General features: G+C 52.1%; 6 protein-coding genes and 1 pseudogene across 6 annotated transcripts; 5 read left to right on the top strand and 2 right to left on the bottom strand.

Annotated features, from left to right (window-relative positions):
- Positions 1-178: 178 nt before the first annotated feature.
- Positions 179-3221, top strand: SAPIO_CDS1789 (uncharacterized protein; the record flags this gene model as incomplete). The annotated part of the gene is made up of 6 exons (XM_016784975.1): positions 179-401; positions 497-1161; positions 1415-1606; positions 1711-2106; positions 2173-2301; positions 3021-3221. The coding sequence occupies 6 exons, from the start codon at positions 179-181 to the stop codon at positions 3219-3221; spliced, it is 1806 nt and encodes a 601-aa protein (XP_016645272.1).
- A 695-nt stretch (positions 3222-3916) lies between these two features.
- SAPIO_CDS1788 (Protein SDS23) lies at positions 3917-5590 on the bottom strand (the record flags this gene model as incomplete). Its single annotated transcript, XM_016784974.1, has 4 exons — positions 3917-4556; positions 4619-5091; positions 5173-5433; positions 5495-5590. The coding sequence occupies 4 exons, from the start codon at positions 5588-5590 to the stop codon at positions 3917-3919; spliced, it is 1470 nt and encodes a 489-aa protein (XP_016645271.1).
- Positions 5591-7006: 1416 nt separating this feature from the next.
- On the top strand, positions 7007-10726 carry SAPIO_CDS1787 (Importin subunit beta-3; the record flags this gene model as incomplete). The annotated part of the gene is made up of 6 exons (XM_016784973.1): positions 7007-7189; positions 7260-7479; positions 7574-7749; positions 7823-8254; positions 8335-10406; positions 10519-10726. The coding sequence occupies 6 exons, from the start codon at positions 7007-7009 to the stop codon at positions 10724-10726; spliced, it is 3291 nt and encodes a 1096-aa protein (XP_016645270.1).
- A 1355-nt stretch (positions 10727-12081) lies between these two features.
- On the top strand, positions 12082-14918 carry SAPIO_CDS1786 (GATA zinc finger; the record flags this gene model as incomplete). Its single annotated transcript, XM_016784972.1, has 2 exons — positions 12082-14508; positions 14604-14918. The coding sequence occupies 2 exons, from the start codon at positions 12082-12084 to the stop codon at positions 14916-14918; spliced, it is 2742 nt and encodes a 913-aa protein (XP_016645269.1).
- Positions 14919-16708: 1790 nt separating this feature from the next.
- Positions 16709-17371, top strand: SAPIO_CDS1785 (annotated as a pseudogene; the record flags this gene model as incomplete).
- A 629-nt stretch (positions 17372-18000) lies between these two features.
- Positions 18001-22772, top strand: SAPIO_CDS1784 (UDP-glucose:Glycoprotein Glucosyltransferase; the record flags this gene model as incomplete). The annotated part of the gene is made up of 3 exons (XM_016784971.1): positions 18001-18131; positions 18213-19422; positions 19503-22772. The coding sequence occupies 3 exons, from the start codon at positions 18001-18003 to the stop codon at positions 22770-22772; spliced, it is 4611 nt and encodes a 1536-aa protein (XP_016645268.1).
- A 583-nt stretch (positions 22773-23355) lies between these two features.
- SAPIO_CDS1783 (uncharacterized protein) lies at positions 23356-26744 on the bottom strand (the record flags this gene model as incomplete). Its single annotated transcript, XM_016784970.1, has 4 exons — positions 23356-23382; positions 23511-26109; positions 26173-26284; positions 26663-26744. 4 exons carry the CDS (start codon positions 26742-26744, stop codon positions 23356-23358), a joined length of 2820 nt encoding a protein of 939 aa, XP_016645267.1.
- Positions 26745-27940: the final 1196 nt, after the last annotated feature.

The raw sequence follows: 27940 nt of genomic DNA, 5'->3' as shown, positions 1-27940 counted from the left end.
AAACTATACTCAGATAGTTGCAACCTGACTTCCTCCAAGTTTCTTACATCCTAGTGGGATCGAATCTTTCCCTGTTTCCACCCCTCTTTTCTTTCATTTTCTTTTCCTTCTTTCCATAAAAGAAAAAGGCGGGATAAAACTGGGACAGAGTCCGTCGCAGTCCACTGCCCATTCGCAAATGGGACTGTCAAAGTTGCTCTTATTGCTCGGCGTAACCAGCCTCGCCGTCGCACACGGCACCGATCACCATGGAGGAGGCATGTCCATGCCCCAGGCGCCCGGCGTGGGCTCCAATCTCACTGATTCTCTGCCCAACTACTTTGCCCACCCAGAGCACCGGTTTTCCATCTATTGCCATATAACTTTAATGACCTTGAGTTGGGTCATTGTGCTGCCGACAGGTAAATATGCTCAGGCCCCCGTGACGTCCGCTCTTAGGAGGAGAGCTTATCGACCCCGTTGGATTCACATAAAGACTGACACGTGGTGTTTCCAGCTGTAATGCTCTCTCTCGCCCGATCGAGATATACCTTAATAGCCCAGCTCGTCTTCTTAGCTATTCATTTCCTCGGGCTGACCGTGGGCATTGCGTATAATGCTAGCACCCCGGATCTGTATCCAAACAACGCTCACCACAAAATTGGCTGGATTGCTACGGTTGTTGTGACCGCTCATGTACTGCTGAGCCTGTTCAATCGGGCGGCCGGTGCCGTGTGGGCCAGCAGGGCGTCTTCTCCCTCATACCAGGAGCTGAGAAGCTTCATCCCCGTCACAAGATCCACCTTAGATACTGACCAGGCCTTGGATGGTAACGATCCTTCATTTCAGCGACCTAACCGGACGTCCTATGATAGCGGCCATGGAACCGATCGAGCAAGTGAATCCCTGCGAAGCAATTCCATCTCCACGATTGAAGACCACGCCACCGTAGGGTCGACTGAGAACAGACGAAACCTTGAGGATGTTGCATTCGACGATGAGTTGCTGCGTCAGCAGCCAACCCCCAGTCGCTGGCACTGGTCTTCTTCAAAGCTCCCTATTCGATCTCTAAGTCACGGCGTGGCGATTATGCGACTCTGGTATAATATCGTTGACAGGATAGTTCTGCCGTTTGGCTTTGTGGCGCTATGCACTGGCATTGTGACCTTTGGTCGCTTCTTCGTATGTTAACCCCCCACCCCCCCAACCCCCGGTCGCTCGAGGTAATGTTCTTCTCCGCTAATGCGTGGGTAAAGGAGGGATCTGCCATCTTTAGCGGCCTAGCCCATTGGATAAAGGGTGGCGTTTTTTTCTGGCTCGGCATTTTCACCCTGGGCAGGTGGTCTGGTTGTTTCGGCGAGCTTGGTTGGGTAAGGAACACTCCAGCCTCCATACATCATGGCCATGGCCAGCTAACACCGCCGTCGGCTTCTAGGCTTGGAACATCCGTCGACAAAAATTCGGCCAGAAGTGGCGGCCTTCCGCAGAATTTGTCGAGAGCTTTCTTATTTTCTTCTATGGTTCGACAAACATCTTCCTCGAACACCTTGGCGGATGGGGCGGCGAATGGTCAGCGCAGGACCTTGAACACATCTCAATTACGGTCCTCTTCATCGGCGGGGGTCTGGTAAGTTTCAGTCGGTGCCTGAATCTAGGCCCATTTCTCGACTCCGTAAAACAAGCATAGACTAACTGTCTTTTTCTTCTTATTCTTCTTTCGGCTGGCAATAGTGTGGCATGCTTATCGAGTCTACCAAGATAAGGGAGCTCCTCAACACATCGGTTTCGGAGGTCGATGAGATTGACGTCGAAGGTGCCTATGATGGTGAGGGGAAGCATAACCAGCTAACCTCACCGGACCACTATCGGGTCTCCTTGAACCCCATCCCGGCCCTGGTCATCCTTTTGCTGGGCATTATGATGAGTTCTCACACTCAAGAATCCATGATATCCAGCATGGTTCACAAGCAATGGGGAAATTTGCTGGCAGGCGCATCGTTTGCGCGTGGGTTGACGTACGTGATCATGTACCTCAAGCCACCCAAGTCTGTCCTACCATCGCGACCACCCACAGAATTGCTGGCTTCGTTTGGTCTTATTTCCGGGGGTATAATCTTCATGGCGAGTGTAGGTCGAGAGAGCGTCCCGAGCCGTGATATGTGCCCCCAGTACTGATATGAACTTTGTTTACAGAGTAGCGATACAGTTCGCGGTATGGAGAACTATGACCTTGACGCCATGTTCATGTACACCGTCACCATGGGTCTGGTCGGCCTCTTGATGGCTTGGGTGCTCTTCCTCCTTGCCCTCAAAGGTTGGGCGGTGCGTCGAGAGGCCTCTCGGATTGCCCACCCTCGGAGAGTTGTAACAGAAGCACGGGCCTGAATGCAACGATTGCCACAGCAGTACTTCGTAGACAAAGGGCAGATACCATGGAAGGATGGGATTAGTATTAATACGGTCGGGGGTGTGTCGATCCAGAAGACTGGCTCAAAGCGGTGGCAGAAGGAAATATTCTTGTTGAGGCCACTTTATGGAGGACCTAATAACTCGCGTCACGTTTACTTTTCGATACCCACAATTAATAGTTTTTGTTAGAGATTTCAGAATTTCAATGAAACCATTTTGCGTTTTTATTCTTATGGTTATTTTAAATTTCACTTCCGAAGACTGAATCCCACTAATTATTGTGATTGTTATTTATTATTAGTATTATCATTATTCTGATTCTTATTGAAAATACCTGATGCTGTCCTTCGTGGGAGGATGAGGTGCGACTCTGCGAGGGAGAAACCACAGATCTCGCTCCTCTCTCATTGGACAATCTGAAGGGCATGGCTTTGTCATCTTCCACTCCAACATCCCAAGTCCAAGTCCATATTGTGGTCGTTTTTGCTCAGGCGCCATCCTTGACCAACCTTTCAAGTTCTCTTTACATTGTTTGTCCAGCTTCTTGAGATCGTGAGGGGAGGGCTCGAAACGTGCAACAATCCGCGAGAATGGCACCCTCTATTGATGAACCCTCGTCATATTACTTACAGCTGGCTACCAAGGAGCTGGCTGATGATTTGAACAAGCTCCGAGAGGCCCCTGATTTTAAACCAGACTCAGTGGCTCTTCTAATCCACACCATCCGCCAGGGCTCAACGCTGTTTCATACCAAGGCCTCGAACGGAGATTCTTCTTCACATGCCCCGGGCTTGGGAATGAACAAGTCATTCCCCACCAAGACCTCTCAATAATGCCCCTACATTTCCGAAATGCCACAGGCGTCGTTCGATGCCCTGCTTAAGTAGGGGGACAGCATATCGGAGAGGGTATTCTTCCAGGTGATGATCAATGATATTTAATCGATACCCCGACTTTACCAACTGCATATTGACGCTCATGTTTAGCTGGAAGGGAGACGGCTTGAATTTGGATGGAGTCTCAAAAAAGCCTTTTATCTTCTCGTTAGCCGGGAGGCCACACCATCGAGGATCGATCTAGAATCGTAACCAAAGGGCTACGGAAGGAAGAGATCACCAGTCTGTTCTCTAATGTACGGGGGAAGAGTCGCCACGGCGGGAAGAGTGTTGTGAATATGGAAGGGCACGGCAAATGGATGGACGGAGGAATGGCGAAGTGCTGTTAAATGGACGAGACGCGTGTGGCGCATAGTTTTTGCCACATATTCACCAAGTAGTATCACAGAAATCGGGCGAGTGGTGAACCAAAACAATCCCCGCGTCGTCTTAGAGCGGCTAGCACTATCTGTAACGGCCAGGTGCTAAGCTCGGGCGACCGGTGTCGAGTCTCGAATCTGCAAGATCGCAAGGAAAGGTCTTCCCACCGTGCCTACCTGCTCCCCCAACATATCTGACCGTAACTGAACAATCGTCCTAAAGCGCTAGCTTATCGAAACTACAAATAATGGACATGCACGCCACTCTCGGGATCATCGACGAATATCAATGCTCGGCCGGCTAGAATCGATACTGGGCCGCACAGAACTGCTCGAGCTTCTGCGTCTCCTGGCACGTTGTTCGGAAGGATCCGATGGATTTAGTCCTGTGGATTTGGCAAATAGATTGAGAATGTCGGTCAACGACACTACGCCAGAGAGACGACCAGAGAGATGGGCTCCAGGCAAGGCGGAGGCGGGGATCGAACCAAAACTGGCGCCAGGGGCTGGAGATTGGGGAGCGGAGCCGGTGTTAGGCACCAAAACGGCGGCCGTCTGCGATGGGGTCGCTAAAGTGGCCGGGGAAGGCGATGATGATCCCTCAACTACCCACATCCGATGAGACCGGGTAGCGACCAACTTCGCAACAGTATGCGCCAATGATGAGTAGGGATTGACATGGAATACAGGGAAGGCATCCCGCCCTTTCTCTACCCCGCGCTCATTGAGAATAACGGAGATAAAGTGCATGCATGATGATTGAAGAAGGGGGGCACGGGCCGCGCTCGTGAGGAGCCTCACATCGACTGTTGATATGTTGCCCACCACGTTATAGCCATTGTCGACAACAGCAACGCTGGTCAGGCCCTCATTGTACATCAGAGTGAGGGCATCTGCCAACGCATTGTCCGAGCTGCGAGCCGTATATTAGCATGGTCCGCCGAGGCGATGGATAAGAGGACGTTTTGCACTTACTTGACCGCGAGAACCTGTTTGGATGCAATCCCCAACTCACGAATATTGGTCGTGTATAATCTATCGATGGTTGGGAAATGAGCTCCTTCCGACCAGAAAAATTCAGTTAGCTTTAGTTGGCTGAGGATGCCAACAATGGATCCAGAGCTATCCGAGACTAGGACTCGATGAACGCCGCTTCCGAGAATCTCAATGGCACGTCCAAGCTTGTCAGTGGAGGACAGGGTCATTAGCGACTGCTTGCGACAGATGGGCTGAATGTCGCGTAGGGGGATAATGGCTCCCTCACGCGCCATAGAGGCGATTCGATCGTACAGGGCGATGCTATCTTCGTCTGGTTTCGCCAGTCCAACAACAACCAAGAGGTAGGCGTTCAGATCGTTGAAATCGAAGGTTGAGATGGTGGGCTCGAGTTGGTTGGCCTCGCTTCCACGCACGAGGACAACGTTTTCGGGGTTGTCCTTAATGAGGGTCTGTAGGATGTATCCGGAGGAAGAGTTAGAGAATGCGGCCACCCTTTTTGGTATGAATCTCGGCTAGGCGCCCAAACCTACCTTCGTGGCATCCTCAACGCTCGTATCTGCAGTCACCCATCTGACATCGCTCGATGATACTAACTCTCCAACTAATATATCCCGCCAATCTCGACCGGCGAACCGAGGGTCGGCCGCTTTGCGCGATAGCGGTATGCTGAGGAGGTCTTGAATTACGGCTGGTGGAATTCCCGTGAAAGAAGGGTGACGCTGGCCGCGGGGGGAAGGCGGCACATTCCTGAGGCTATCCACAAACGATTGTCGGTGTGATGATGTCAGGTTCTGTAGACGAGGTTGTAAGTGCCAGATTACTATGACGCGGTGGAAAGGAAGGGGGATTTACTGTTGAGGCATGAGACGAAGCGACGCTGGCAAGGCTTGAAGTGCTCGGCTCACGCCGAGCTCGCCGTTCGCCACTTGAGGGAGGTACGGGCTCCATCTCGTTCTGAGGTCTCAGAGGTTCCCGCGATTTAAAGGCAAGACGATGTGGAATGGAGAGTTTCTGCGCCGAAGAGCTTATGTGGAAACGAATCTCCGTGTAATTCGTTCAAGTTTGGGTTGTGCTGAGTAGACGAAGGGGCGAGTGCTGGACGAGATTAATCATTTGCAATTCCTGGACTTCTTGGTGGCGGGCGGCGGCACGCCATACAATGCAGTCAATTGTGGTGCGGGGCAGATCAGATCAGACATTGGAGGGGACAACGGTCCAACACAGTGTCAATTCATACTCACTGAAGTCAACACACACCTTGATGCTTCGCGAACACGGAACGAGGTCATCCCTCAGAAACTTGATGATGCCCGGAGCGATCCCAGAGATGAAACCTTCGAACTGAGGTACTGTGGACGCCGGCCCCCTCTCCCAAAACAATAATAATAATTAAAAATCCTAATTATGTTATTTTTATTTTGTTTCGTTTCTTTCTTTTTTTTTTTTTTTTTTTTTTTTTTAATTTGCTATTTTATTTTTATTTATTTTATTTATTGATGACTCTCCCGACCATACTAGGCGCTGCCCTTAATTGAGAAACAATGTTCCTCCTACTGTCTACTTCGTACGCCTACTTCGCGGGTGAAGGGTCAATATAAAGTCCGAACGCGATATTGGAAAGTGGAAATGGTTCGCGCAACCAAGTGCCATGCTGCAAGGGCGGTATTTGCTATTTCAAACGAGAAAGAGGGCACAGTCCTGAAATTTCCATTAACATCTGGCCCTCAATCTTGCTTGATCGAGTACTTTATTGCTTGGCCTGGTGTACTTGTAGACACTTGTAGACAATTCATATTGTTCCATCATTAATCGATTCGATGGCTTATTAAATGTTAGAGCAAAATTGATTCTTTTGTTGTTGTTGTTGCCGTCCAAACACGAACACGCAACACCCCCGCCTGCCAAACCTAGAATACAGTATAAAGCTGTACACACTGAAAATTGTTAGAGGCAGCGAAAAAAAAAAGTCAACCCCGCCAAGAATCTCTCCTCTCCCCGCGATTTGCGATTTGCACCACGAAGTAGAAGAACCACTCCTGCTACGAGCCACGACATTTGCCAACTTGCTTAGAGTATCCCTATATGCTCCGAGTAAAGAGTCAAGTAGTGGTCCATATAGACTAATAATCCCGCCTCCCTTTTGCAGATCTGCCTTTTTACCGCCTCACTGCACCCCTCAGGTCCTCCTTCGGGCTCGTCCTGTTTTCGTGGAAGTCTTCGGCCTCCAACAGCCCGCCTTGAATTTGGGCCCCGATTCGACAAGTTCCTGGAAGACGAAACCCGAGCCATCGGCAATACTCTGTGGTGCCGCTACGACGGCGGCCTTCGTATTTTCCTTCCTCGACTTCATTCTAGAAAGACACCATGTCGATGCTACCCGCTGACGTGCATGCGGAGCTGACGCAGCTGCTCCAGGCACTGCAATCTCCAGACAACTCAATACGCTCCCAGGCCGAGGAGCACCTCCAGAACCACTGGACTCTTAATCGCCCTGAGCTCCTCCTCATGGGTCTTGCCGAACAGATTCAAAACACGCCTGATATTTCCGTACGTTTCCGCTCTTGTTACATTCTCGCGGGAGAGACGAACGCCGAGCTAACCAACGGTTTATCTTAAGACACGTTCCTTTGCGGCCGTCATCTTCCGCCGCATAGCCTCGAAATCGCGGAAGAACGAGAAGGGGGAAACGGTCGATATATTCGTGTCTCTACCACAAGAGCAGGCGGCCGTCATTCGCCAAAAGCTCCTCGAGATCCTCACCTCTGAGACGGAACGTGGTGTCAGAAATAAAATTAGCGATGCTGTCGCCGAGGTTGCTAGGCAATACACAGAGAGCGGTTCGTCTTCCCACTTGTATTGGGCAGCACATACTCCTCCGTGGCTGATTTGTGTGCGTTGTGAAAACTAACGTGTCGCCTACCCCCTCTCTAGATTTGTCTTGGCCGGAGCTACTTGGAGCCCTATTCCAGTTGAATCTGGCTGCGGAGCCCGATAAACGCGAGACTGCATTCCGAGTATTCGCCACTACTCCCGATATCATTGAAAAACAACACGAAGAGGCGGTGCTCCAATCCTTCAACAAGGGGTTCAAAGATGATTCCGTGGCGGTGAGTAGCAGGGCCACCTTGAAAAGACCACTACCGCGCATATGATACTGTATTAACGAGCACCCACGTCCAGGTTCGGCTTGCTGCCATGGAAGCCTTTGCTTCCTTCTTCAGGGGCTTGGGCAGGAAGGCTCAGCCGAAGTACTATCCTCTCCTTCCGGAGGTGCTTAATATTCTACCTCCTATCAAGGAGTCGCATGACTCGGACGATCTGAGCAAGGCCCTTGTCGCTCTTATTGATCTTGCCGAAACATCACCCAAGATGTTCAAGCCACTATTCCACAACCTTGTGGTTTTTAGCATTAGCGTCATCTCCGATAAAGAGCTGGATAATCTGTGTCGCCAGAACGCTCTTGAGCTGATGGCCACGTTTGCTGACTATGCGCCGTCAATGTGCCGAAAAGATCCGTCCTATACAGAAGATATGATTACTCAGTGTCTAAGCTTGATGACGGATTTGGGCGAAGATGACGATGATGCCGCTGAATGGCTAGCATCCGATGATGTGAGTCCCCCTTTCCCTTTCCGTGGTACTACGTTTTCCTCTTGTTCTATCCCCGTAGAACTAACGGGGATATTCTGCAGCTTGACCAGGAGGAGAGCGACCAGAACCACGTCGCCGGAGAGCAGTGCATGGACAGGCTCGCCAACAAACTGGGCGGACAAACTATTCTGCCACCCACGTTTAACTGGCTTCCTCGGATGATGACGTCCATGGCCTGGAGGGATCGTCACGCCGCCTTGATGGCCATTTCTGCCATCTCGGAAGGATGCAGAGATCATATGATTGGAGAGCTAAGCCAAGTCCTTGATCTAGTCATTCCGGCGCTCAAAGATCCGCATCCTCGTGTTCGCTGGGCGGGATGCAATGCTCTTGGCCAAATGAGTACCGACTTTGCTCCCAAGATGCAAACAGACTTTTACGACCGTGTGTTAAAGGCGATAATCCCGGTTTTGGATTCGCCTGAACCGCGAGTCAAGTCTCATGCGGCTGCAGCGCTAGTCAACTTCTGCGAGGAGGCAGAGAAGGAGATACTAGAGCCGTACCTGGACGAGTTGCTGTCGCATCTGTTCCAGTTGCTTCAGAATGAAAAGCGCTACGTCCAGGAGCAGGCGCTATCAACCATCGCCACGATCGCTGATGCCGCGGAAGCTGCCTTCGCGAAGTATTACGACACGCTGATGCCTCTTCTCGTCAACGTTTTGAGGACGGAGAACAACAAAGAATTTCGACGACTCCGTGCAAAGGCTATGGAGTGCGCGACACTGATTGCCCTTGCTGTGGGACGAGAGCGACTCGGACAAGATGCCATGACCCTCGTGGAGCTCTTGGGAACCATCCAGGCAAATATTACGGATGCGGATGACCCGCAGACCCAATATCTAATGCACTGCTGGGGTCGCATGTGTAGAGTCCTCGGCAGCGAGTTCCTTCCATTTTTGCCAACTGTCATGCCACCGCTCTTGGAGCAAGCCAGTGCCAAAGCGGATATCCAACTTCTCGAGGAAGAGGATCACATAGAACATATCCAACAGGAAGAGGGATGGGAGCTTGTTCCCATAAAGGGAAAAATGATCGGTATCCGCACAAGCACGATGGATGATAAACGCATGGCAATTGAGCTGCTCGTTGTTTACGCACAGGTACTGGAGGGCAATTTTGCGCCCTATGTGGCGGAGGTGATGGAAAAGATTGCGATTCCTGGCCTCGCGTTCTTCTTCCACGATCCTGTGCGGTACATCTCGGCCAAGCTCGTCCCACAGCTCCTGAACTCGTATAAAAAGGCCTACGGAAACCCATCCAACGAACTTACCGGTCTATGGCTCGGGACGGTTGACAAGCTTCTTGAGGTTCTAACCGCCGAGCCAGCCATTGACACGCTGGCCGAAATGTACCAGTGCTTCTACGAGTCGGTGGAGGTGATGGGTAATGGTTGCCTGACCGAGACGCACATGGCCAAGTTCATTGATGGCGTACACTCGGCCATCGAGGATTATAAAGATCGCGTGGCCCAACGGGCGGAAGAAAACGAAGGCGCTACTGCCGACGATGTCGAGGACGAGGCGCAAGAGACCCTCCTCGCCATTGAAGACGACCAGACGCTTCTCTCAGACATGAATAAGGCATTTCACTCGATCTTCAAGCATCACGGAGCTTCCTTCCTCCCAAGCTGGGAAAGACTTTTGGCAACTTACGAGAGTTTCCTCGTCTCTCAAGACCCTACCCAACGGCAATGGGGTCTCTGCATCATGGATGACGTCTTAGAATACTGCGGACCCGAGAGCAGTCGTTACGCCAACTTCATTACTCAGCCACTAGTTAATGGATGCCAGGACGCCTCGCCCGCCATCAGGCAGGCGGCTGCATATGGAATCGGTGTAGCAGCACACAGAGGCGGATCACCCTGGTCACAATTCCTGGGCGGGGCGATTCCGTGCTTATTCCAGGTCACCCAGGTACCCGATCCGCGCAGCGAGGATAATGTTTACGCCACCGAAAATGCCTGCGCGGCTATTGCAAAGATTCTTCACTACAATCCCGGCCATGTCTCGGACGTCCAGGGCGTTATAGCGCAGTGGGTAGATACTCTGCCGGTGACTAATGATGAGGAAGCCGCGCCCTATGCATATGCCTATCTCGCTGAACTTATCAATCAGTAAGTTTCGACCCTGCCTAATTTTCGAGATCCTCCTCGGATCGTCTCCCGTTGATGACGCCTGCCGTTTGGCTTCCACGTATCAGAGCTGACAACAGGACCTCGATAACAGGCAACACCCAGCCGTGATTAGCCAGGCCAGCAAAGCCTTCACGTTTATCGCGCAAGGACTCGAGGCAGAGACCCTTCGTGGTCAAACGGCTAGCCGTGTAGTGGCCGCGACAAAGACTCTACTCCAGACAGCCAATTTGGACCCCACACCTCTTCTCCAACAGTTCTCACCAGAGGCCCAGGGTGTTATTGCGAGCTTCTTTGCTTAGTCCAGTTCCAGAGGCTCTTTAAAAACGAGAAAGAAACAAAATTAGTGCAACTTATCACTGTGCTTTCGAGAATATAAACGTAGTGTTTCTATTGATAGCAATGCAATAGGCAGTGCTTTTGGTATCTCTTGAATAAGGGATTGTGTACCGAGGTAAAGATGTTTGTGGTTGCCTCATAGTGCAATATCCATGGCCTTGGGAGTCACGCCAACAAGGCAAGTTAAACATTGACCAGTTCACTGAGCCAGGTCCTTGCTTGCCTTCGGCTACTACCAATCAAGTTGGTAAATGAGGTTGAATTAATATTGAGAAGTAAATTTGAGGAAAAGGACCAGTCTCCAACATGATTGACTGGCTGGCGGGTAACTGTGTAAACCTTGATTAATTGTCCTATTTATGTTATTGCATAAACATGGAATTGAGAGAATCTTCGCATAAGTGAAGGGTGGACTCCCAACATGCCGGAGCGGAAGATACTAGTCCCGCTCCCTAGATTTTTGAACCCCAAGATTTGCAAGCATCCCTCGCCCGCCACTCTTAGTTCCAACTACAAACCGTTTGACCAGCGACCAGCCACAACAAACCAGCCGTGCCCAAACACAGGTCAACTCCGGTGATCCGGCCATACCTCTCTGATATTTTCGACTTTTTGGGGAGGATTTTTCTCGTCACTAATCGCATCGTTGAGGAGCGGCACCTCCTCCCCACTCTAAACCTAGGACGCAGACGCTGCCGCCCTTTTCTGTTGGTCCATGGCTTCCTCTATATAGTGAGGGACTAATATTACCATGCGCCAAGGCCGCCGAATAACCATGCCTACCTAACGTGCAACTTGCTCCATTTCGTGCGACGCATGAACTTTTGGCTAGGTATTTCCTAGATCAAGTTGTGCGCTTATCGATATTCCTGGTCGCTGGCCTTGCGGGTTACGTATAATACCCTCTTGGCCGTTTCCTTGGAGGCAGCAATTTGCCAGCACAGAGCTTCGGAGGCCCTGGTGTGAGAAGAGGTGGCTAAGAAATCCCGGCCATTAAGGAGAGAGTAAATTGCCTTCGCCGCTCCTCCGCGAATGTGGTAGCGTGGTCATGGAAGGTTTCTATGGGACTCGGACTGCAGTTGGCCGGGAGACCAAAAGCCTTGGTGCTGAGGTAACGACTAAATCTACGGCACCCGCATTGGGCCTTTCACCTAGCCATGACTCTCAATTAGCTGACGGGGTTACGTTCGATGATGCTATTCACACCACCTGCGAACAGGAGGCACGGAGAGAAGTTCAGCGTCGGCGAAGCAGCTATCCGGCCCCCTTTGGTGCCACTCAATCTGCGTCGAGTGATGGTGACAGCCGAAGGCTGTCGATGATGGAGTTTGGAACCTCGCGTGACAGCCCCCAGCCTTTCCAACTCTCACGCAGTCCACTCCAGCCCGAATTTCCTGATTCGAACCCCGGCCCCGGACAGTCCCGCAATGCCTTTGACCCGCCACGGAATGCTCTGCAATCGATCTCTGCCGACTTGATGAGCAACATGATGCCGGATAGCTTTGCAAATATGAGAGTGAACAACCCCCTTGTTTCGGAGCATCACGGTTTGGGCTTGATAGAACAATCCCGTATAACACCCTTTTCACGGAACCACATAGCTCCTCCTGATTGTGACTTTGGCCTTAGAGCGGGAGCCAACGGTTTACCCCTAATGGAGATGGATCCTGAGAGTGGTCTGGTAGGAGGCGCGGAAGCGGTCAATTCGCAAACACAACGATTCACAGAACCTACGTCGATTGACACCGTCGCTTCGTCCCAATCCTCTACCTCTAAAGGTGACCAGATTCTCGCGATTCGTGGAAACGCGTTTGTCGATCGTAACTCTGGCAACTCCGTCGCATCACGACGACCCTCTCATTCGAGAACCCCCTATCTGAACTCACAAGTAGAGCCGAACTACCAAAATTTACCACAAGAAACTGCTGTACCTACGAATACGGCCGACCCACACCCGCTGGGAACGAAAGAAAAAGCCCCATACTCGAAGAGCGGTTTCGATATGCTCCGTGCCCTGTGGTATGTGGCTACACGGAAGAACCCAGAAATTCACATCGGCGCTGTTGATATGTCTTGCGCATTTATCGTGTGCGACGTTACGATGAACGACTGCCCTATTGTATATGTATCGGATAGCTTCCAGAATCTAACTGGCTACAGCCGCCATGAGATCATGGGCCAAAACTGCCGGTTTCTTCAGGCACCGGACGGGAAGGTCGAGGCAGGGGTTAAACGAGAGTTTGTCGATGACGCGACTGTTTACACCTTGAAGCAGAAAATCTCAGCCCGTCGAGAGGTGCAGCAAAGCCTCATTAACTACCGTAAAGGAGGAAAACCCTTCTTAAATCTCCTCACGATGATACCAATCCCGTGGGACTCTGAAGAGATTCGGTACTTCGTTGGGTTCCAAATTGATCTTGTGGAGTACCCCGAGGCCATTTCATCAACGCCAGGGAGGGGTGGAGTCCAGGTTGACTATAAGCACAGCGATATTGGCCAGTACATATGGGAGCCACCTCAGTCGAATCACTGGGTATCCGACCACGGTCAGACGCTTGGAACAGACGACGTTTCCACCCTCCTGCAACAATATATTTCCAAGGGCGGCTTATCATCCGACTGGCATAGGCAGTCATGGCACAAGATGCTCCTTGAGAATGTCGATGATGTCATCCATGTTATTTCCCTGAAAGGAGTGTTTCAATACGTCTCCCCGTCTTCTAAGCGCGTGCTGGAATATGACGGTACTGAGCTAATTGGGTCGTCCTTGTCGTCCGTTTGCCATCCCTCGGACATTGTTCCTGTCACACGAGAACTCAAAGACGCAACTGCAGACACGCCTGTCAATCTTGTCTTTCGGATCCGGCGGAAACGGAGTGGGTACATGTGGTTTGAAAGCCATGGCTCCCTTTTCTCGGAGCAAGGCAAGGGACGCAAGTGTATCATACTCGTGGGGCGAAGACGTCCAGTCTACTCTCTCAGTCGATCTACTGTTCACCGCTATGCCAATGGCGTCGGCGATAATGAAATTTGGGCGAAGATATCAACATCGGGGATGTTCCTCTTCGTTTCTTCCAACACTCGGGCGCTTCTTGACATCCAGCCCGCGGCCTTGGTCGGAACGAGCATGCACGACCTCATGCGTAAGGAGTCGCGACCCGAGTTTGGCCGCACTATTGAGAAGGCCCGTAGAGGCAAGATTGTTTCTTGCAAACATGAGGTTCACAATCGCAGGGGCCAAGTTTTGCGAGCACAGACCTTTCTATATCCCGAAAATACGGGAGAGGGTAAACCGTCCTTCTTGCTGGCGCAGACGAAGCTCATTAAAGCCTCATCACGATCGTCCGCCTCCGCTGGGGACTTGGAACGCGCCGCTTCGCATGAACTGAGTTCCCCATCAAGGCCCGGGGTTCAGTGCTCGACCGAGCCTACTGGGCTCAATGATTCTCGGCCACTCCCTAGTTGCATACCGGCGGTAGACGAAATCATGTTTTCCGAGCTTGGGACGACTAAATGTTCCAGTTGGCAATTTGAACTTCGTCAATTAGAAAAGGTCAACCGCATTCTCGCAGAGGAGCTGAGTATGCTATTGACCAATAAGAAAAAGCGCAAGCGCAGGAAGGGAGTTGGGAATGTTGCACGGGATTGCGCCAACTGCCACACACGGAATACCCCCGAGTGGCGGCGTGGCCCAAGTGGACAGCGAGATCTTTGCAATAGCTGTGGCCTCCGCTGGGCCAAACAGGTACGTGACCGCCCCACTGAACCTGGGCGCTCGGAGTTTGGCGCCGCCCCGTCAGTTGCAATTCGGTCGTGGCTAAGAATTGTTTCCACCGATAGATGGGCCGAGTTTCTCCGCGAAATTCGTCCAGGGCCGGAAGTGCAGGGAATGCGGATTCTCAAAGCAGGCTTTCCAACTCGAGTGTCCGCTCGTCACCCTTGCTGCAAGAGGTCACTAGTGATACTGCAGCGGACTTTGATAATGACTCGAGCGAGAGAGTAAGTAGGGGGTCCAGAAGCCCCGGCCAAAGCCCCGGACCGACAGGTGGGCTCTCGTTGGCACAACAAGTTCAACCACTGCCTCCTCCGAGCCAGCCACTGTTGGAGGGTGGAAGTGGAGTGGAGTTTGAGATGACTTCAATCCGTGAAGAGTAAGTTGTAATGAGATTCGTTCCGGCCCTGCTGGTTCTATCTACTCCATTTTGAAGCGGCCCGCAGCTCCTCTCTTCCTATCCGTTTCCGCCAAACCGTGGGCGGGCAGACAGACACTTCATCTCACAATTATATATCTCCGCGCACATATCATACACACATACATAGAGATACCCAACCACGCACACGCACACACAAACACACACATGAACGCACACGTACATAGAGAGGTATATATCTTACGCATATACACCCACGCATACTCGCCTTCATAAAGAAGCTTTGGCCGTACTCCTCAGTCTCGACTCCCTTGCTCCTCTTCCTGTGATAATTCTTTTCAACTCATCTAGTCTTTCGCGATTTCGGTGACGACGCTTGATACTCGTTAGATGCAAGGGCCCGAGCCTGAGGTTCTAATGCAATAGTATATCGGGGTATAAGGTGATCTTTTGGGAGAAGCCATAGTTTATGATCCTGTAAAGGAAGGTGAGAATCCCGAAAAGATATTGTTGTCTGGAAGTCGGTCTGCTTACATAATATACAAGAGTCTGGGCTGAGTCATAAATTCTTATGACACTGCCTTCCAAGGACAAGGACCAGCTTCAACCGCATCTCATCATCTCGAGAAACCAGACACCTCGTAACAAACCGTATGTCCCCTTCTTACAACCTTCTTTTTCTGTCCTTGACGGCTTGCGCGACTCGTCGGATTTTCCTGTTTCAATCTTACTTTATTTCCTTTGGTTGGTCCGGATTTTGTAGTAAGAGCCCGACTTGCCCCGCTCTTCTGGGAAGCCAGGCTACAGATTAGGTCGTCCTCTCTATTGTCAGTTATGTTGCCCTTGTTAGAGTCTTCTCCATAGCTGAGGTGCAGATTTTCTGATATGAATAGTTACCTCCATTTATAGGCGCCCTACTTTCCCTAGCCTGCTGGAAACAACTTGTCTACCGGGCCTATTCTCACTTGCTGAAAGGCACGAAGGCACTCGCACTCGGTACCATGTTAAGAGCCCGGTGGTTTTCTGCATGCCGAGATACATGTGCATATATGACTACTGAATGACGACTCATTTCTGTCTGTATGAGGAGAGCTTGATTATCCTCTACTTCTGATCCTTCAACAAAGGGCCTCTATCACTTTAAAACCGGTATCACAGCCGAAATAGTGCCTCACAAACAGTGCGGTGAGAAGCACAGGCACAACGATGCTAGCCGGCCCATACAATATCGGCAGCGAGGGAATCATACAGTCTGACCTTGATTCCACGGGGAATAATGGCCGCATACAAAGTAGGGACCAGTGCTTGTCTACAAACTCTAAATACACTCCGAGACCCGGCTCAAACAATAGGCTTGGAGATTTCAGCCAAATCTTCGCGTTCCTAGAAAAGACGACAGCTTCTCTGCAAGGCAAGGCCTCTGGTGATAATGCAGGTCTGCCACTGCTACCAAGCCGGGATGCCACTCGATCTCTAGGCGATCGCACTCCATCTGAGATAAAACGAGCAATTGGGGCAGAGCCGGAGTCAGTTGGTGTTGTGGCGGCTTCTGGGGTGGTTGCTTTAACTCCCCTGGCCGACATGGAACGAGTGAGAAAACCTATCTTTCCCACTCGGGAGGAGCTTGCGACGCTTATGCATTGGGTCCATCCTGCGCTCTCCTTTCAACCCCCCCAGCCAACGGAATCGCTGGGTACCCTTTTTTTGAAACTGGAGCGAGAAAGGGCCATCGATATCAGAATCAAAGAACGACATGACCCTCACAGAACTCTGACAACCCATATATTCGTTGACATGTCCAACATATACATTGGCTTCAATGAAACCTTCAAATCCTCGAGGGACATTCCTTCACATGTTAGGACGCCACTTGCGCCTTTAAATTTCGGGGCTCTCTCCCACATCCTTGAACGTGGCAGAACGGTCGGCGCGAGAGAATTGGTTGGCTCCGCTGCCGATCCGGAGAACCTTGGCGACCTACCCAGCTACTTCCATGACGCGAGAAAACTAGGATACCAGACTAGTATTCTCCGCCGCGTTCTGAAACCTATACGGGCGAATCGTGACGTGTCGTCTCGTTCAACACCGTCATCTAGTGGATCGTCATCCTCAGAGAGCGGCGGCGAATACTACGGTATAGCGCGACGTGAAATGTGTTACCGAGAACAGGGCGTCGATGAGATTTTACAGCTGAAGATGGGGAATACTGCTATGGCATGCCTAGACGAACCCGGAATTATGGTTCTCGCAACTGGCGACGCCGAGAAAGCGGAATACTCCGACGGCTTTCAGAAACAGGTGGAGCGTATCCTGAAGATGGGTTGGCTCATTGAGGTTGTCTCGTGGAAGAAAGGTCTTAGCCGATCGTGGATGCGTCCTTCTTGGACCCTGAAATGGGGAAAGCAATTCAGGATTATTGTCCTAGACGATTATATGGATGATATATTAGCTGGATGAGTTTGCACGCCTTGAAACTTTGAGATACAGGATTCTCTGGCGAGCTTAGCCTCTCTGCTTTCGAGTCTTTTGGGGATTTCATGGCGGACCGATTTTCACTTGTAGCGTTGCCGTCGCCATGGTTGGATAGGCATCAGTCGGGTACCTTCGTATTTTGATATGATATTCGATGTCATTATTTGGATTTAGAGAAACCGAGAGAAAGTTCGGTTCGATTGACACTGAATGTTTGGCAGAGCGGTTAGAGTACTCCATAGTTACTTCACTTTATTAGTGGCCAACACCGGTTGAATTGTATTACAAGGTACTATCCAATTTAGGAAATCACCTCGCGCAGTTGAATTGTCCACGTTTACAAAACCCATGCCTCGCCCAAAAGCCAGCCTGTATGCGACAGCATTCCTCCCTCGTCTAGGCCGTAATCTGTCTGTCCCACAATCAACGCACACACGCATGGTAGTCCTCAAATCTATTCTCTCCATACGCTGCTGACCCATGGTTGCCGACAGATTGCACTAGCCTTTATGCGTGTGCAGACTGGGCAACCGTCAATCTAACCAGCATCGACGCTCTCTCGAACCCGACCGACCTGTTACGACTCCGGCTTTAACGGCTAGCCTTTGGGCAAGATGAAATTCCAAGGATTGTCGCTTAGCCTGACGGCTGTCCTGCTGGCCGCCGTACCTGTCTCCGCCGTACCGAGCATTTCTGTTTCTATGCGAGCAGCCTTCCAGGCTGGGCCCTACCTTCTTGAGCTCATGTAGGTAGCGCATGCTCCCTTTCCTCCAGTGTTTGGCCTGTAAGAATTTTCTTGAAACGCGTGGCTAACAGTGAGGTGAAGAGAAACCGCGGCTGCCGAAAACTCGACCTCTTATTTCCCACTCCTCGATCGCGTGGCAAGCGGCTACTTCTCTGGTGCAGCAACAGAGAAGGAATTATACGACAGGTTCCTCAAGCTTCTTGTCCAAGATGGCCACATCTCCGAGCCGGAAGTGCTCTCTACTTTTAAATTGGCGCTCTCTATGAGGTCGGCCGCCCCGAGGATCGAGGCGCACTACCAATACTACTCCACCGGTGTCCAGCCAAGGTTCCTCGAGCCTCTTCCCTCAGCCTGCGACACATGGGTGCTCTTCAACGGATCTCAGTACTGCGACTATGGCTTCGGAGAGCCCCGTAGGCTTGTTGCTGATGCCATACACACATCCACTTCTTTGCCCTTTGACCGAGTCCTTGGGCATGGCCCTCATGCCATTTTATACGCAGACGTTGTTAGTTCGCCATCCTTCGCTCCGTTCCATAACTCGCTAGTCGAGAAAGCGCGTCGAGGCGAAATTTCTTACACCGTTCGATATCGCCGCACGAACGGGCCAGATGAGAACGATACACCTCTCCCTGTCAGCGGGTACGGCGTGGAACTGGCCTTGAAGAAAACCGACTATATAGTTATCGATGATAGGGACGCTGCGTCCGACGGCGGCGGCCGCGGACACGATGCTAACCATGGCTCAGGCAGCCAGGTCGTACTCGATGAGCAGGAGGAGGTCGCTGACCTTAGGCCGCTGTCGAAGGCGGAAGTCTCATCCCTTGGGCTAAATGCCGCTTCTCTTATCATGAAGGGAGAGAATCCCTTCGAGACACTGATCAGGTTTACTCAAGACTTTCCCGCGTACTCGGCTCGGATTGCCGCACACAACGCTTCCTTAGAGTTCATTGAGGAGCAGCGCGATAACCTTGGTACCGTTGTCCCCCAGGGTGTTAACGTTCTCTGGATGAACGGTGTCCAGTTAATAGAGCGTCAGATAGAGCCGTTTTCTTTGGTCGACATGCTAAGAAGGGAAAGAAAGCTAATCACGGAGGCCAAGAGTATTGGGCTTACCGGTAGAGAAGCCGTCGCCCTCTTGGGACATCCCAATGTTACCTCTGCTAAGGTGGATGGTAGTCCCCAGAGGTTCGATTGGAGAGATAATCAAGAGGGCGGGGAAGTTATCATGTGGCTCAACGATCTTGAGGCAGACTCGCAGTATGACGACTTCCCAACAAGCATTACGGCGGTAAGTTCCTTATTCTTTTGTTGTAAATGAGTGCCGACGGGGACGCCTCAAGCTGATCCACCCGACTTTTTCTTGAGCAGCTTCTTCAACGTACCTACCCCGGCCAGGTTCCCCGCATCCGACGCAACATATTCAATGCCGTCATACCCGTGGACGTGGCCAATGTTGATGATCTGAAGGTCGCTCTTCAAGTTCTAGCATATGTGAATCGCCTTCTGCCGGTGCGGTTTGGTATCGTGCCATTCAGCTCAAGCGAGGATTCGAGAAACCTCCGCAAGGTCTTGTACTATTTGCACGACAACTATGGGCTGGAAGGCCTCTTCACTTACGTCGAATTGGCCATACATGGCGGGCAGACCGTTGCTGATAGCGCAATCTTTGAAGAGGCTATCGCTGCTGGATCACCGGCTGAAGGCTTCAAGCCATCAACCTTCGAGGAAGTTCTAGCCTCCAAGCCTCTCACCGAGCGTTTGCAGCATGTGGATATGTGGGTGAGTAGGCTGAATGCAAATTCCCCTACTCTCCCTGTGTTCGTCAACGGGATGGTGGTACCTCGGGTGGATAACTGGCTCCAGGGAATGGGAATGAAAATCAATTCCGATCTTCAGATGCTTCGAAAGGGGCTGCAGCTGGGGGATATTAACGAAGACACTCGGATACTAGGACTTTTCCTAGATGAAGCCGTAAAAAGGAGACACCCCCTTATTTATGCTGATGACGAGAAGGCATTGAACATGATAGATTTGGGGAAAGTATATCGCGAGCATGCTGCCCTTCTCCAGTCTGTCCCGGTCCTGGATGCATATTCGGACTCAAGTAAAGAGACCTGGGCGGCATTGACTGTGATTGCGGATATGACGACCGAAGATGGCCTCAACTTACTCTACTCTGCTCTCAAATTCAAGGCAAATAACCCTGGTGTCCGGATGGACATCCTCCACAACCCTAAGGCATCGTCCAACGCCGCCGCTGCCGCAATCAATGCCGCGTTGGCGACCAACCTTGACAAACTCTTGGAAGCTGGGTCGATTGAAGAAATCAGGTCTCTTTTGCCGGCGCAAGATCCTGTACCAGATACACAATATGGAGCTCGTCTAAGCGCATACATAGCGTCGACCGGACTCGAACCCGGCACTAAGGGTCTCGTCTTGAACGGCCGGGTGGTGGGGCCGATATCTCAGGACGAAGCCTTCGCCGAGACCGAGTTCCAACAGCTTCTGGACTTTGAACAAAAAAACCGTATCCTCCCGGTGTATGCCGCCGTGGCTGATCTTGGGTTGGGCGCTGTTCTATCAGGACCACTTGCAGCAGCGAGACTTACGTGTCTTGCGGCTCGGTCGACCATTTCTGATCTTCCTGAGGGTATCTTTGAATCGGCGCCCACTCTTCGAACGTCGATATTTAATACATGGAAGTCTAAGCACACAACGATTGAAGTCGGAGAGGCCGAGTCAGCTACTGTGCATATCATCGGCATACTCAATCCGGCGAGTGAACAAGGCCAACGCTGGACCCCGATTCTTAAGGTACTTTCCCAGGTCGACGGCGTTTATATTAAACTCTTCTTGAATCCCGAAGAGAGGCTCGAGGAGCTGCCGATCAAACGCTTCTACCGCTATGTCCTGGACTCTGAACCTACCTTCGATGAGTCGGGCCGCGTAAAGCCCCTTGACGCCACCTTCCGAGGCCTTCCGTCTGAAGCTCTCCTCACCGTCGGAATGGATGTGCCGCCGGCGTGGCTGGTAGCTGCGAAGTCTTCAGTCCATGACCCAGATAACATCAAACTAAGTCTCGTAAAAGGCAATGTTGATGCTGTATACGAGCTCCGGAATATTCTTATCGAGGGTCACTCTCGCATGGTCACTAAAGACGCCGCCCCTCCGAGTGGTGCGCAGCTCGTGCTTGGGACCGAAAAGGACCCCCACTCGTCGGATACGATCATCATGGCCAACCTTGGCTATTTCCAATTCAAGGCGAATCCTGGATTCTACAACATTCAACTTCAGGAAGGCAGAAGCTCTCAGATTTTTGAGATAGAAAGTGTTGGCGCCCATGGTTATGACGCCTCCCCTGGAGATGAAGGGACGGAGGTTGCCTTGATGGACTTCAAAGGAACGACCCTGTACCCGCGTTTGGAACGGAAGCCTGGAATGGAAACGGCCGATGTTCTATCGTACGGCGCCGAGGAAGCGAAACCTGAATCGGACAGCTTACTGTCCCGCGGATTCAGGGCCGCCGCTGAACTTCTAGGCGGGTCGGATTCGAAACATGCCCTCGAAAAGAAGGACAAATCTTCCGACGACCAGGCGGAGATTAACATCTTCTCTGTTGCCAGCGGCCACCTCTACGAGCGCATGCTCAATATCATGATGTTGAGTGTCATGAAGCACACTAACCATACCGTCAAGTTCTGGTTCATTGAGCAGTTCTTGTCACCGTCTTTCAAAGACTCGATTCCGCACCTAGCGAAGGAATACGGATTCAAGTACGAGATGGTGACCTACAAATGGCCACATTGGCTGAGACAACAAAAAGAGAAGCAGAGGGAAATTTGGGGGTACAAGATCCTCTTCCTCGATGTACTCTTCCCCCTCTCTCTGGACAAGGTAATCTTCGTGGATGCCGATCAGATTGTTCGAGCCGACATGATGGAACTTGTAAATCTCGATCTCAAGGGTGCGCCCTACGGCTTCACGCCCATGTGCGATTCGCGCACGGAAATGGAAGGCTTCCGGTTCTGGAAACAGGGCTACTGGGCAAACTATCTCAGGGGTCTCCCTTACCACATTTCGGCCTTGTATGTTGTAGATCTTCGGCGCTTCCGGGAGCTGGCGGCCGGGGACAGGCTTCGCCAGCAGTACCACACGCTTAGCGCCGACCCCAACTCGCTTGCGAACCTCGACCAGGACTTGCCCAACCACATGCAGTTTGTGATTCCGATCCACAGCCTTCCGCAGGAGTGGCTCTGGTGTGAGACGTGGTGCAGCGACGAGAGCTTGCGGGACGCCAAGACGATCGACTTGTGCAATAACCCGATGACGAAGGAGCCCAAGCTCGACAGGGCTCGGAGACAGGTGCCGGAGTGGACCGTGTACGACGACGAGATTGCAAACTTTGAGAGGAGGAGGAAAGGTCTTCCCGCGGTGGGAGATCAGAAGGAGACGCCCTCGGTGCAAGAGCAGGAGCAGATCAAGGAAAAGGAGAAGGAGGAGGAAGAGGCTCGAGGCAAGGAGGAAAAGGATGGCAGTGATAATGATCAGCCAAAGCCTGATGAAGAGCCAACCTTTGAGAGGAACACCAAGAGCCGGAACTGGGAGGAGCCATTAACACGAATCAAGGATGAGTTGTGACCTAGGAATGAGACTTCACAGCTTCAACTCAGCCTAGGGTTAAATAAAGATGCGCTGTGTATATCACCCATCTACTCTGTATAGGCTAGAATCTGTCTATGTAGCATAAAGCGTCAATTGATCGGTCACATAAGAAAGAAAACTTTACCTGACAACACGCATGTAAAACTTCAAGCATATGCCACTCTTCATGGTGAATGGCAATAACCTCATTCACTCCATTCACAGTTTATTCCAAGGGATTATTGTAACTCATTATGTAATGATAGGAAAAAGAGGAGATTAAAATATAGATATGGAATAATACACTATCGTGAAGGGTAGAGGAAATACAGAGAAAGATACAGGTATCTGAGATGCAATTAACAGCCAGCTCTTGAAAAAGGCAAGGTCCAAAAGAATTAGATGCTCCTCGACCCCCTCTACAACTACAATAGCGGAAAGGAGAAAAAAAAAAGGAAAAGAAGTGAAAGTGGATAGAAAGAAGGGAGGAAGATAAATCTCAAGCACTCTAGCTAGGGCTGATATGAAGCGGAAGGTATTTTCTATTACATCATTGATAATTTGATAAATCACCGAGGTTTTACATCCCACCGAGCTGCATTTCCAACTAAACGCTTTGGTAAGAGCGCTTTCGACTAGTCGGCGATCTTCTACATCACAACCTATATCATCTCGATAATTAGATCTTATTTGCCTCTCCTTGGATGTAGAAATTTCAAGTTGTAGTAGACTTACGCAGTCGCCTTCGTTCTTGCCTTGCGGAATCCCCATCTCCTCGAACGTCGCCGGTCCCTGTCCGGTAGGGCGAGGAGGTGCCGATGCCGTCGAGGCTGCAGGCGAACTAGGCCTTTGTTGTTGCTGTTGCGGGCGCTGTTGGACTGGAGGCGCGCTGCCAACACGGCCTGGGCCGTCGTCTAAAGGCCGAGGCCGGTCGATATGACTCACGGGGCGCGGGCCACCATGGGTTTGCTGGGGAGAGGGGTGGGCAGGTAGCGAGTCGAACCGATCGGGACGGCCAGCCGGGTTCGGGCCCGGGCCCCCTCGTCCGTACGACGGGTAGGCCTCCGATACGGGCCGATGTAACTGGGGTTGGCCGGGAAGGCTGGGTCGAGATGACGTTCTCGGGCCAAAGTCCCGGCCAGGTTGCGCGGGTTCGCGGGGGCCTTGAGGGCCAGGATACTGGTTACCGGCCATGGAACTTACCGGCCGCTGACCCTGCGGGTAGGGCTTCTGGAGGCGGTTCTGAGCGGGATTTGCACCTGGGCCACCTTGGCGTCCGTCGTAAGGCTGGGTGGTCGCCGGCCGAGGCAAGTCCTGGCGGTAAGGGTCGCGTCTGTAATCGCCCATGGGTTGTGGCCCGGGACTTGCTTGTCTATAATCATTTGGCACCTGAGGCTCCCACCCGGCGCCGCTGAGTCGGCCCCGTTGGTCGCCGCCGGGGCCGAGATTGGCCTGTGGCGGTCGCCCTCCTGGCGCGCCAGGACTGAGCGGCCGAATGCCAAACGCACTCATAGGCCGGTCTGCTGTGGGGCCCTGGGAGGGGCGAATCTTGGGGTCGAAGTGAGGAGAGAGTGGCGGCCGAGCGGTATCATCTTCTGGGTAGGGTGCGGCCGATTGAGCCCTGGCGAGATTGAGTGGCGGGGGCCTATCGTCCTCGGGATAGGGTGCCGAGGGTTTGGGTTTATCCGAGGCTCCTTCGACGTTGAGAGCGAAAGCAGGTTGGCGAGCATCTTTTATGGAGAGGCGAGACACATCGGGCACGTCGGTTCCACCAGCATTCCCAGTCGGAGGCATGCCGGGTGAAACCCTCGGCGAAACGCCGGGCTGCGGCTGCTCGGCGTCGCCCTCAGATACGGAGGGCATTGCAGACGCCTTCTTGGCGAAGCGTTCGGGCCGCTTTCCACGCATTGAACCGTGTTGCGACTTGATTCGGGTCAGGGTCGTAGTCTCGTGGTCATGCTTCGTCAATGTCTTTTGTTCGTTCAGCGACTCGAGACGTCCGAGGGCGTCCTTGTTGCCGTGCTCGGCGGCGAGCTCGTACCATCTCTTTGCTTCGCGGACATCTTTAGCTACGTGGATACCGATCTCATTGTAGTAGCCCATGGCAAACTCGCCGGTGGCTAGCTTCCCGTCGGCCGCCTGCTTGGCGTATTTGAAGGCTAGCTGCTCGTTTTTATTGAAGAAGCCTTCGTATCCGAATAGGAACCACCGGCTTACGCCCAATGCAGCTTCCGCCTGGCCTTGCTTGGCGGCTAGCCCGTAATAATGTAGAGAGAAGGAGGGGTTGAAGTCGCATCCTAGCTGGCAAAGCTCATAGGCTTGGCCCATCTTCAGCTGAGCCTTTGCGAAGCCAAGGAGTGCAGCCTTCTCAATGTAGCGCTTCGCGAGGGGAAGCTGGTAAGGGAGAAGACCTTCGGGAATTGTGATGTCCGGCAGTTCTCTGGCAATTAGTAGGCCGTAGACGTAAGCACCCTGGGGTGCGTCCTCGTCGGCAGAATCGGCGGCGGCCTCGATGAGACTTAGGCCGTGGTGGTAGTCCTTGATCTGGCCATGCTGTCCCATCAAGCTCATCATACCGAGTCGGTAGGAGGCAGCGGAATCTCCTAGATCTAGGCCGCGCTGGTAGTGCTGGATGGCGTTCCTCATGTCGTTGGAAGCCTCGAATAGCATGCCCATCCGATATTCGGCCCTCCCCATGCCCAGCTCAGCAGCGCGTTTATAGCCATTGTAGGCTTCTCTCTTGTCGATGCGGTGGCCGAACTTGCCAAACTCTAGCCACTTGGATCGCAGGAAGAGGGCGTCGGGGTGTTCCTGTCCAGCAAGATGGTTGATGATGGTGAGGGCGTCTATGCGCATTTGGTGTTCGGCATTAGGCGTAGGAGGTCGGGGTTTCCCGTCGAGTTCTCGATCCTGTTCCTCCATGATGACCTCAACCCACGAGAGCACCTGCTTGGCCCACTCCAACTGTAGTGTGACGTTATTCGAGTGGAGTGTGTGCTCTCGGTTGTCCCAAAGAGTCTGCTCGATTTCCTCGAAGCTCGGGGGAATCCCGTCGCCTTTGACCTTTGGGAATGGGGAGAAAGTGGGCGCATCGCTTGATATGGTGCTCGGTTTAGGCAGGCTGGGAGGGTGGTCGGGGGTGGCCTTTGCCGGAGCAGCCGGAAGGGTGGTCAAGGCTGGAGGGGCAGCGGCAGGAGGTGGTGATGTGTAGCCACCACCGGGGAGCGTGGAAGTCTGGGTCGGTTCGCCGACGGTGTGGAACTCGGCCGATCTCGCGCCCGACTCCAGTCGCTGGATGTCGTCTTGCATATTCTGAGGAACTTCAGGCATGATCCTACGCGGGCACAGGCGTGTTAGCGTGAGTGGCGTCAAGAGAGCGATGAGCGACGACTGTTACCTCTGCGGGGAGGGCGCATAAACTTCGGGCATGTAGTAGTCGTCGAAGCCGCCTGGGACGAAGGTTGCGCCGAGCTGCGGAGGTTCTAAAGAGTCTGTTCTAGGAGGGTTTGCTAGCCATCAGCGTGTTAGTATAGGACACCCCCACAAGCTGTTTAACCTCCTCCCCGCTTCCCCAGACCAAAAAAGGGGCGGGACCAAAACAAAAAGATGTGCGGGTTCGCGGGGGGCCCATGGTGAGCTATCCAGATGGTAGTAGAACTTAGGCTTCGGTCGAGGGGCGGGGCTGCAGTTGAGCGTTGTCAAGCCTAACATGGGCACGCTGAAAGTTGTGTGATGCAACTCAAGGTGCGACTTTCCCACAGCGGGTTTCGAAATAATAGCTACATCTGCGTTGCGAGGCAGGTAGAAAGCCCACACAACTATACCCATAGAATGAAGAGGCAAGATGCAAGGGATCAGATGCAACAGGGCGGACTTTGTCAACTTACATGAATGGGGGTGCTGCGGAGCATACTGCTGTTGAGTAGCACCATGGGCGTCACGCCCTTGGGGGTTATAGTAGTTGGCCATATCTTGAAGCCCTGGGCCTCTGAGGGAGGGATTAAAGGCGAAGAGAAGAGGGGGAGCTCCCAGCTCAAGCTATTATAAGAGTGAGGTGGAAAGGAGACACCAGTGGGCGATTACAGGGTTAAGAGGCGGGGAGAAAATGGGAGGGAGAAATAGGGAAAGAGAGAAAGAGGGAGGAGATGGAGAGAGTGGGTGAGAGCTCGAGGGGGCAGAGAACTGTGGTCTCTTGCGTGGAGCGGAGAGAGCTCGACAGTGAGGCGCTGATGGTTTAACTTAAGGTGGGAGGTATTGAGGAAGGATCAATGAGGCAGAAGAAGGCAGACAGAATTGAGGACGACGCCAGGTGGAGGGCAAATGGGGATTAGCGGGGACGGGCTGGCGTCAAAGATGGCAGTGACATGGACGGACATGGGTCAATCCATTGGGAGTGGTGGGGCTGATGATGGAGGAGGGGACAATTGGAGGGAGCGACTTGGATGGAGGGATGAATAATAGAGGTAGCGACAATGGAAAGTACGAAGTAGAACGGTGAAAGTAGTACGGTGAAGTAGTACGGTGGAGCGCAGTGCCGTGCCTGTACTGCCTGTACTCTGTGTACTCATACACGACACAGACGAGGAAACCGCGGACTTAAAATGATTGATCAAATCTCTCGAATGGAGCAAGGCGAAGAAGATTCGATGCAATCAATGCACAAAGCGGGTGGGGGCTTTGGAAAGGGAAGGGGAGGGGGGAGGGGAGAAAATAAAAAGGGCAGCTTGAAGACAAAGGGTATTGAAATTGATCCTTGGACGAGGGAGGCAGTAAATTGTCATTGAAGTGTCAAGTGTAGGAAGCACTCCTCTTCGGCAACGGCCAAGACGGTCAAGGCGGACGATATCTTGCGAGGGAAAAAAAAAAAAAAAAAATCAATAAATCATACTACATTCATATCAAGATTCGAGATTCCTGATCCCTGGACAATGGAGCGACAGGAAAATAGTCTGTGATAATAATAGACTGTACTTGTACAAAGCACCCCAATACATCGTAGTGTCGTTCGTTGTGGTGGTTCAATAGACTTCGAAGTAATTCTTGCTTCGTACAGTCCTTCGAAGAAGAGAAAAACGGAAACGGAACGGCAAGGAATGCCAAGACCGTTGTTTACCATCTCTGCTTTATTACTCCGTTCGATTCAGGGGGAGGATGTACGAATACAA

The sequence above is a fragment of the Scedosporium apiospermum genome, assembly GCF_000732125.1.
Source record: "Scedosporium apiospermum strain IHEM 14462 chromosome Unknown SEQ_SAPIO_0077, whole genome shotgun sequence".
Taxonomy (NCBI): Eukaryota; Fungi; Ascomycota; class Sordariomycetes; order Microascales; family Microascaceae; genus Scedosporium; species Scedosporium apiospermum.
This window is presented reverse-complemented; position numbering and strand designations above follow the sequence as displayed.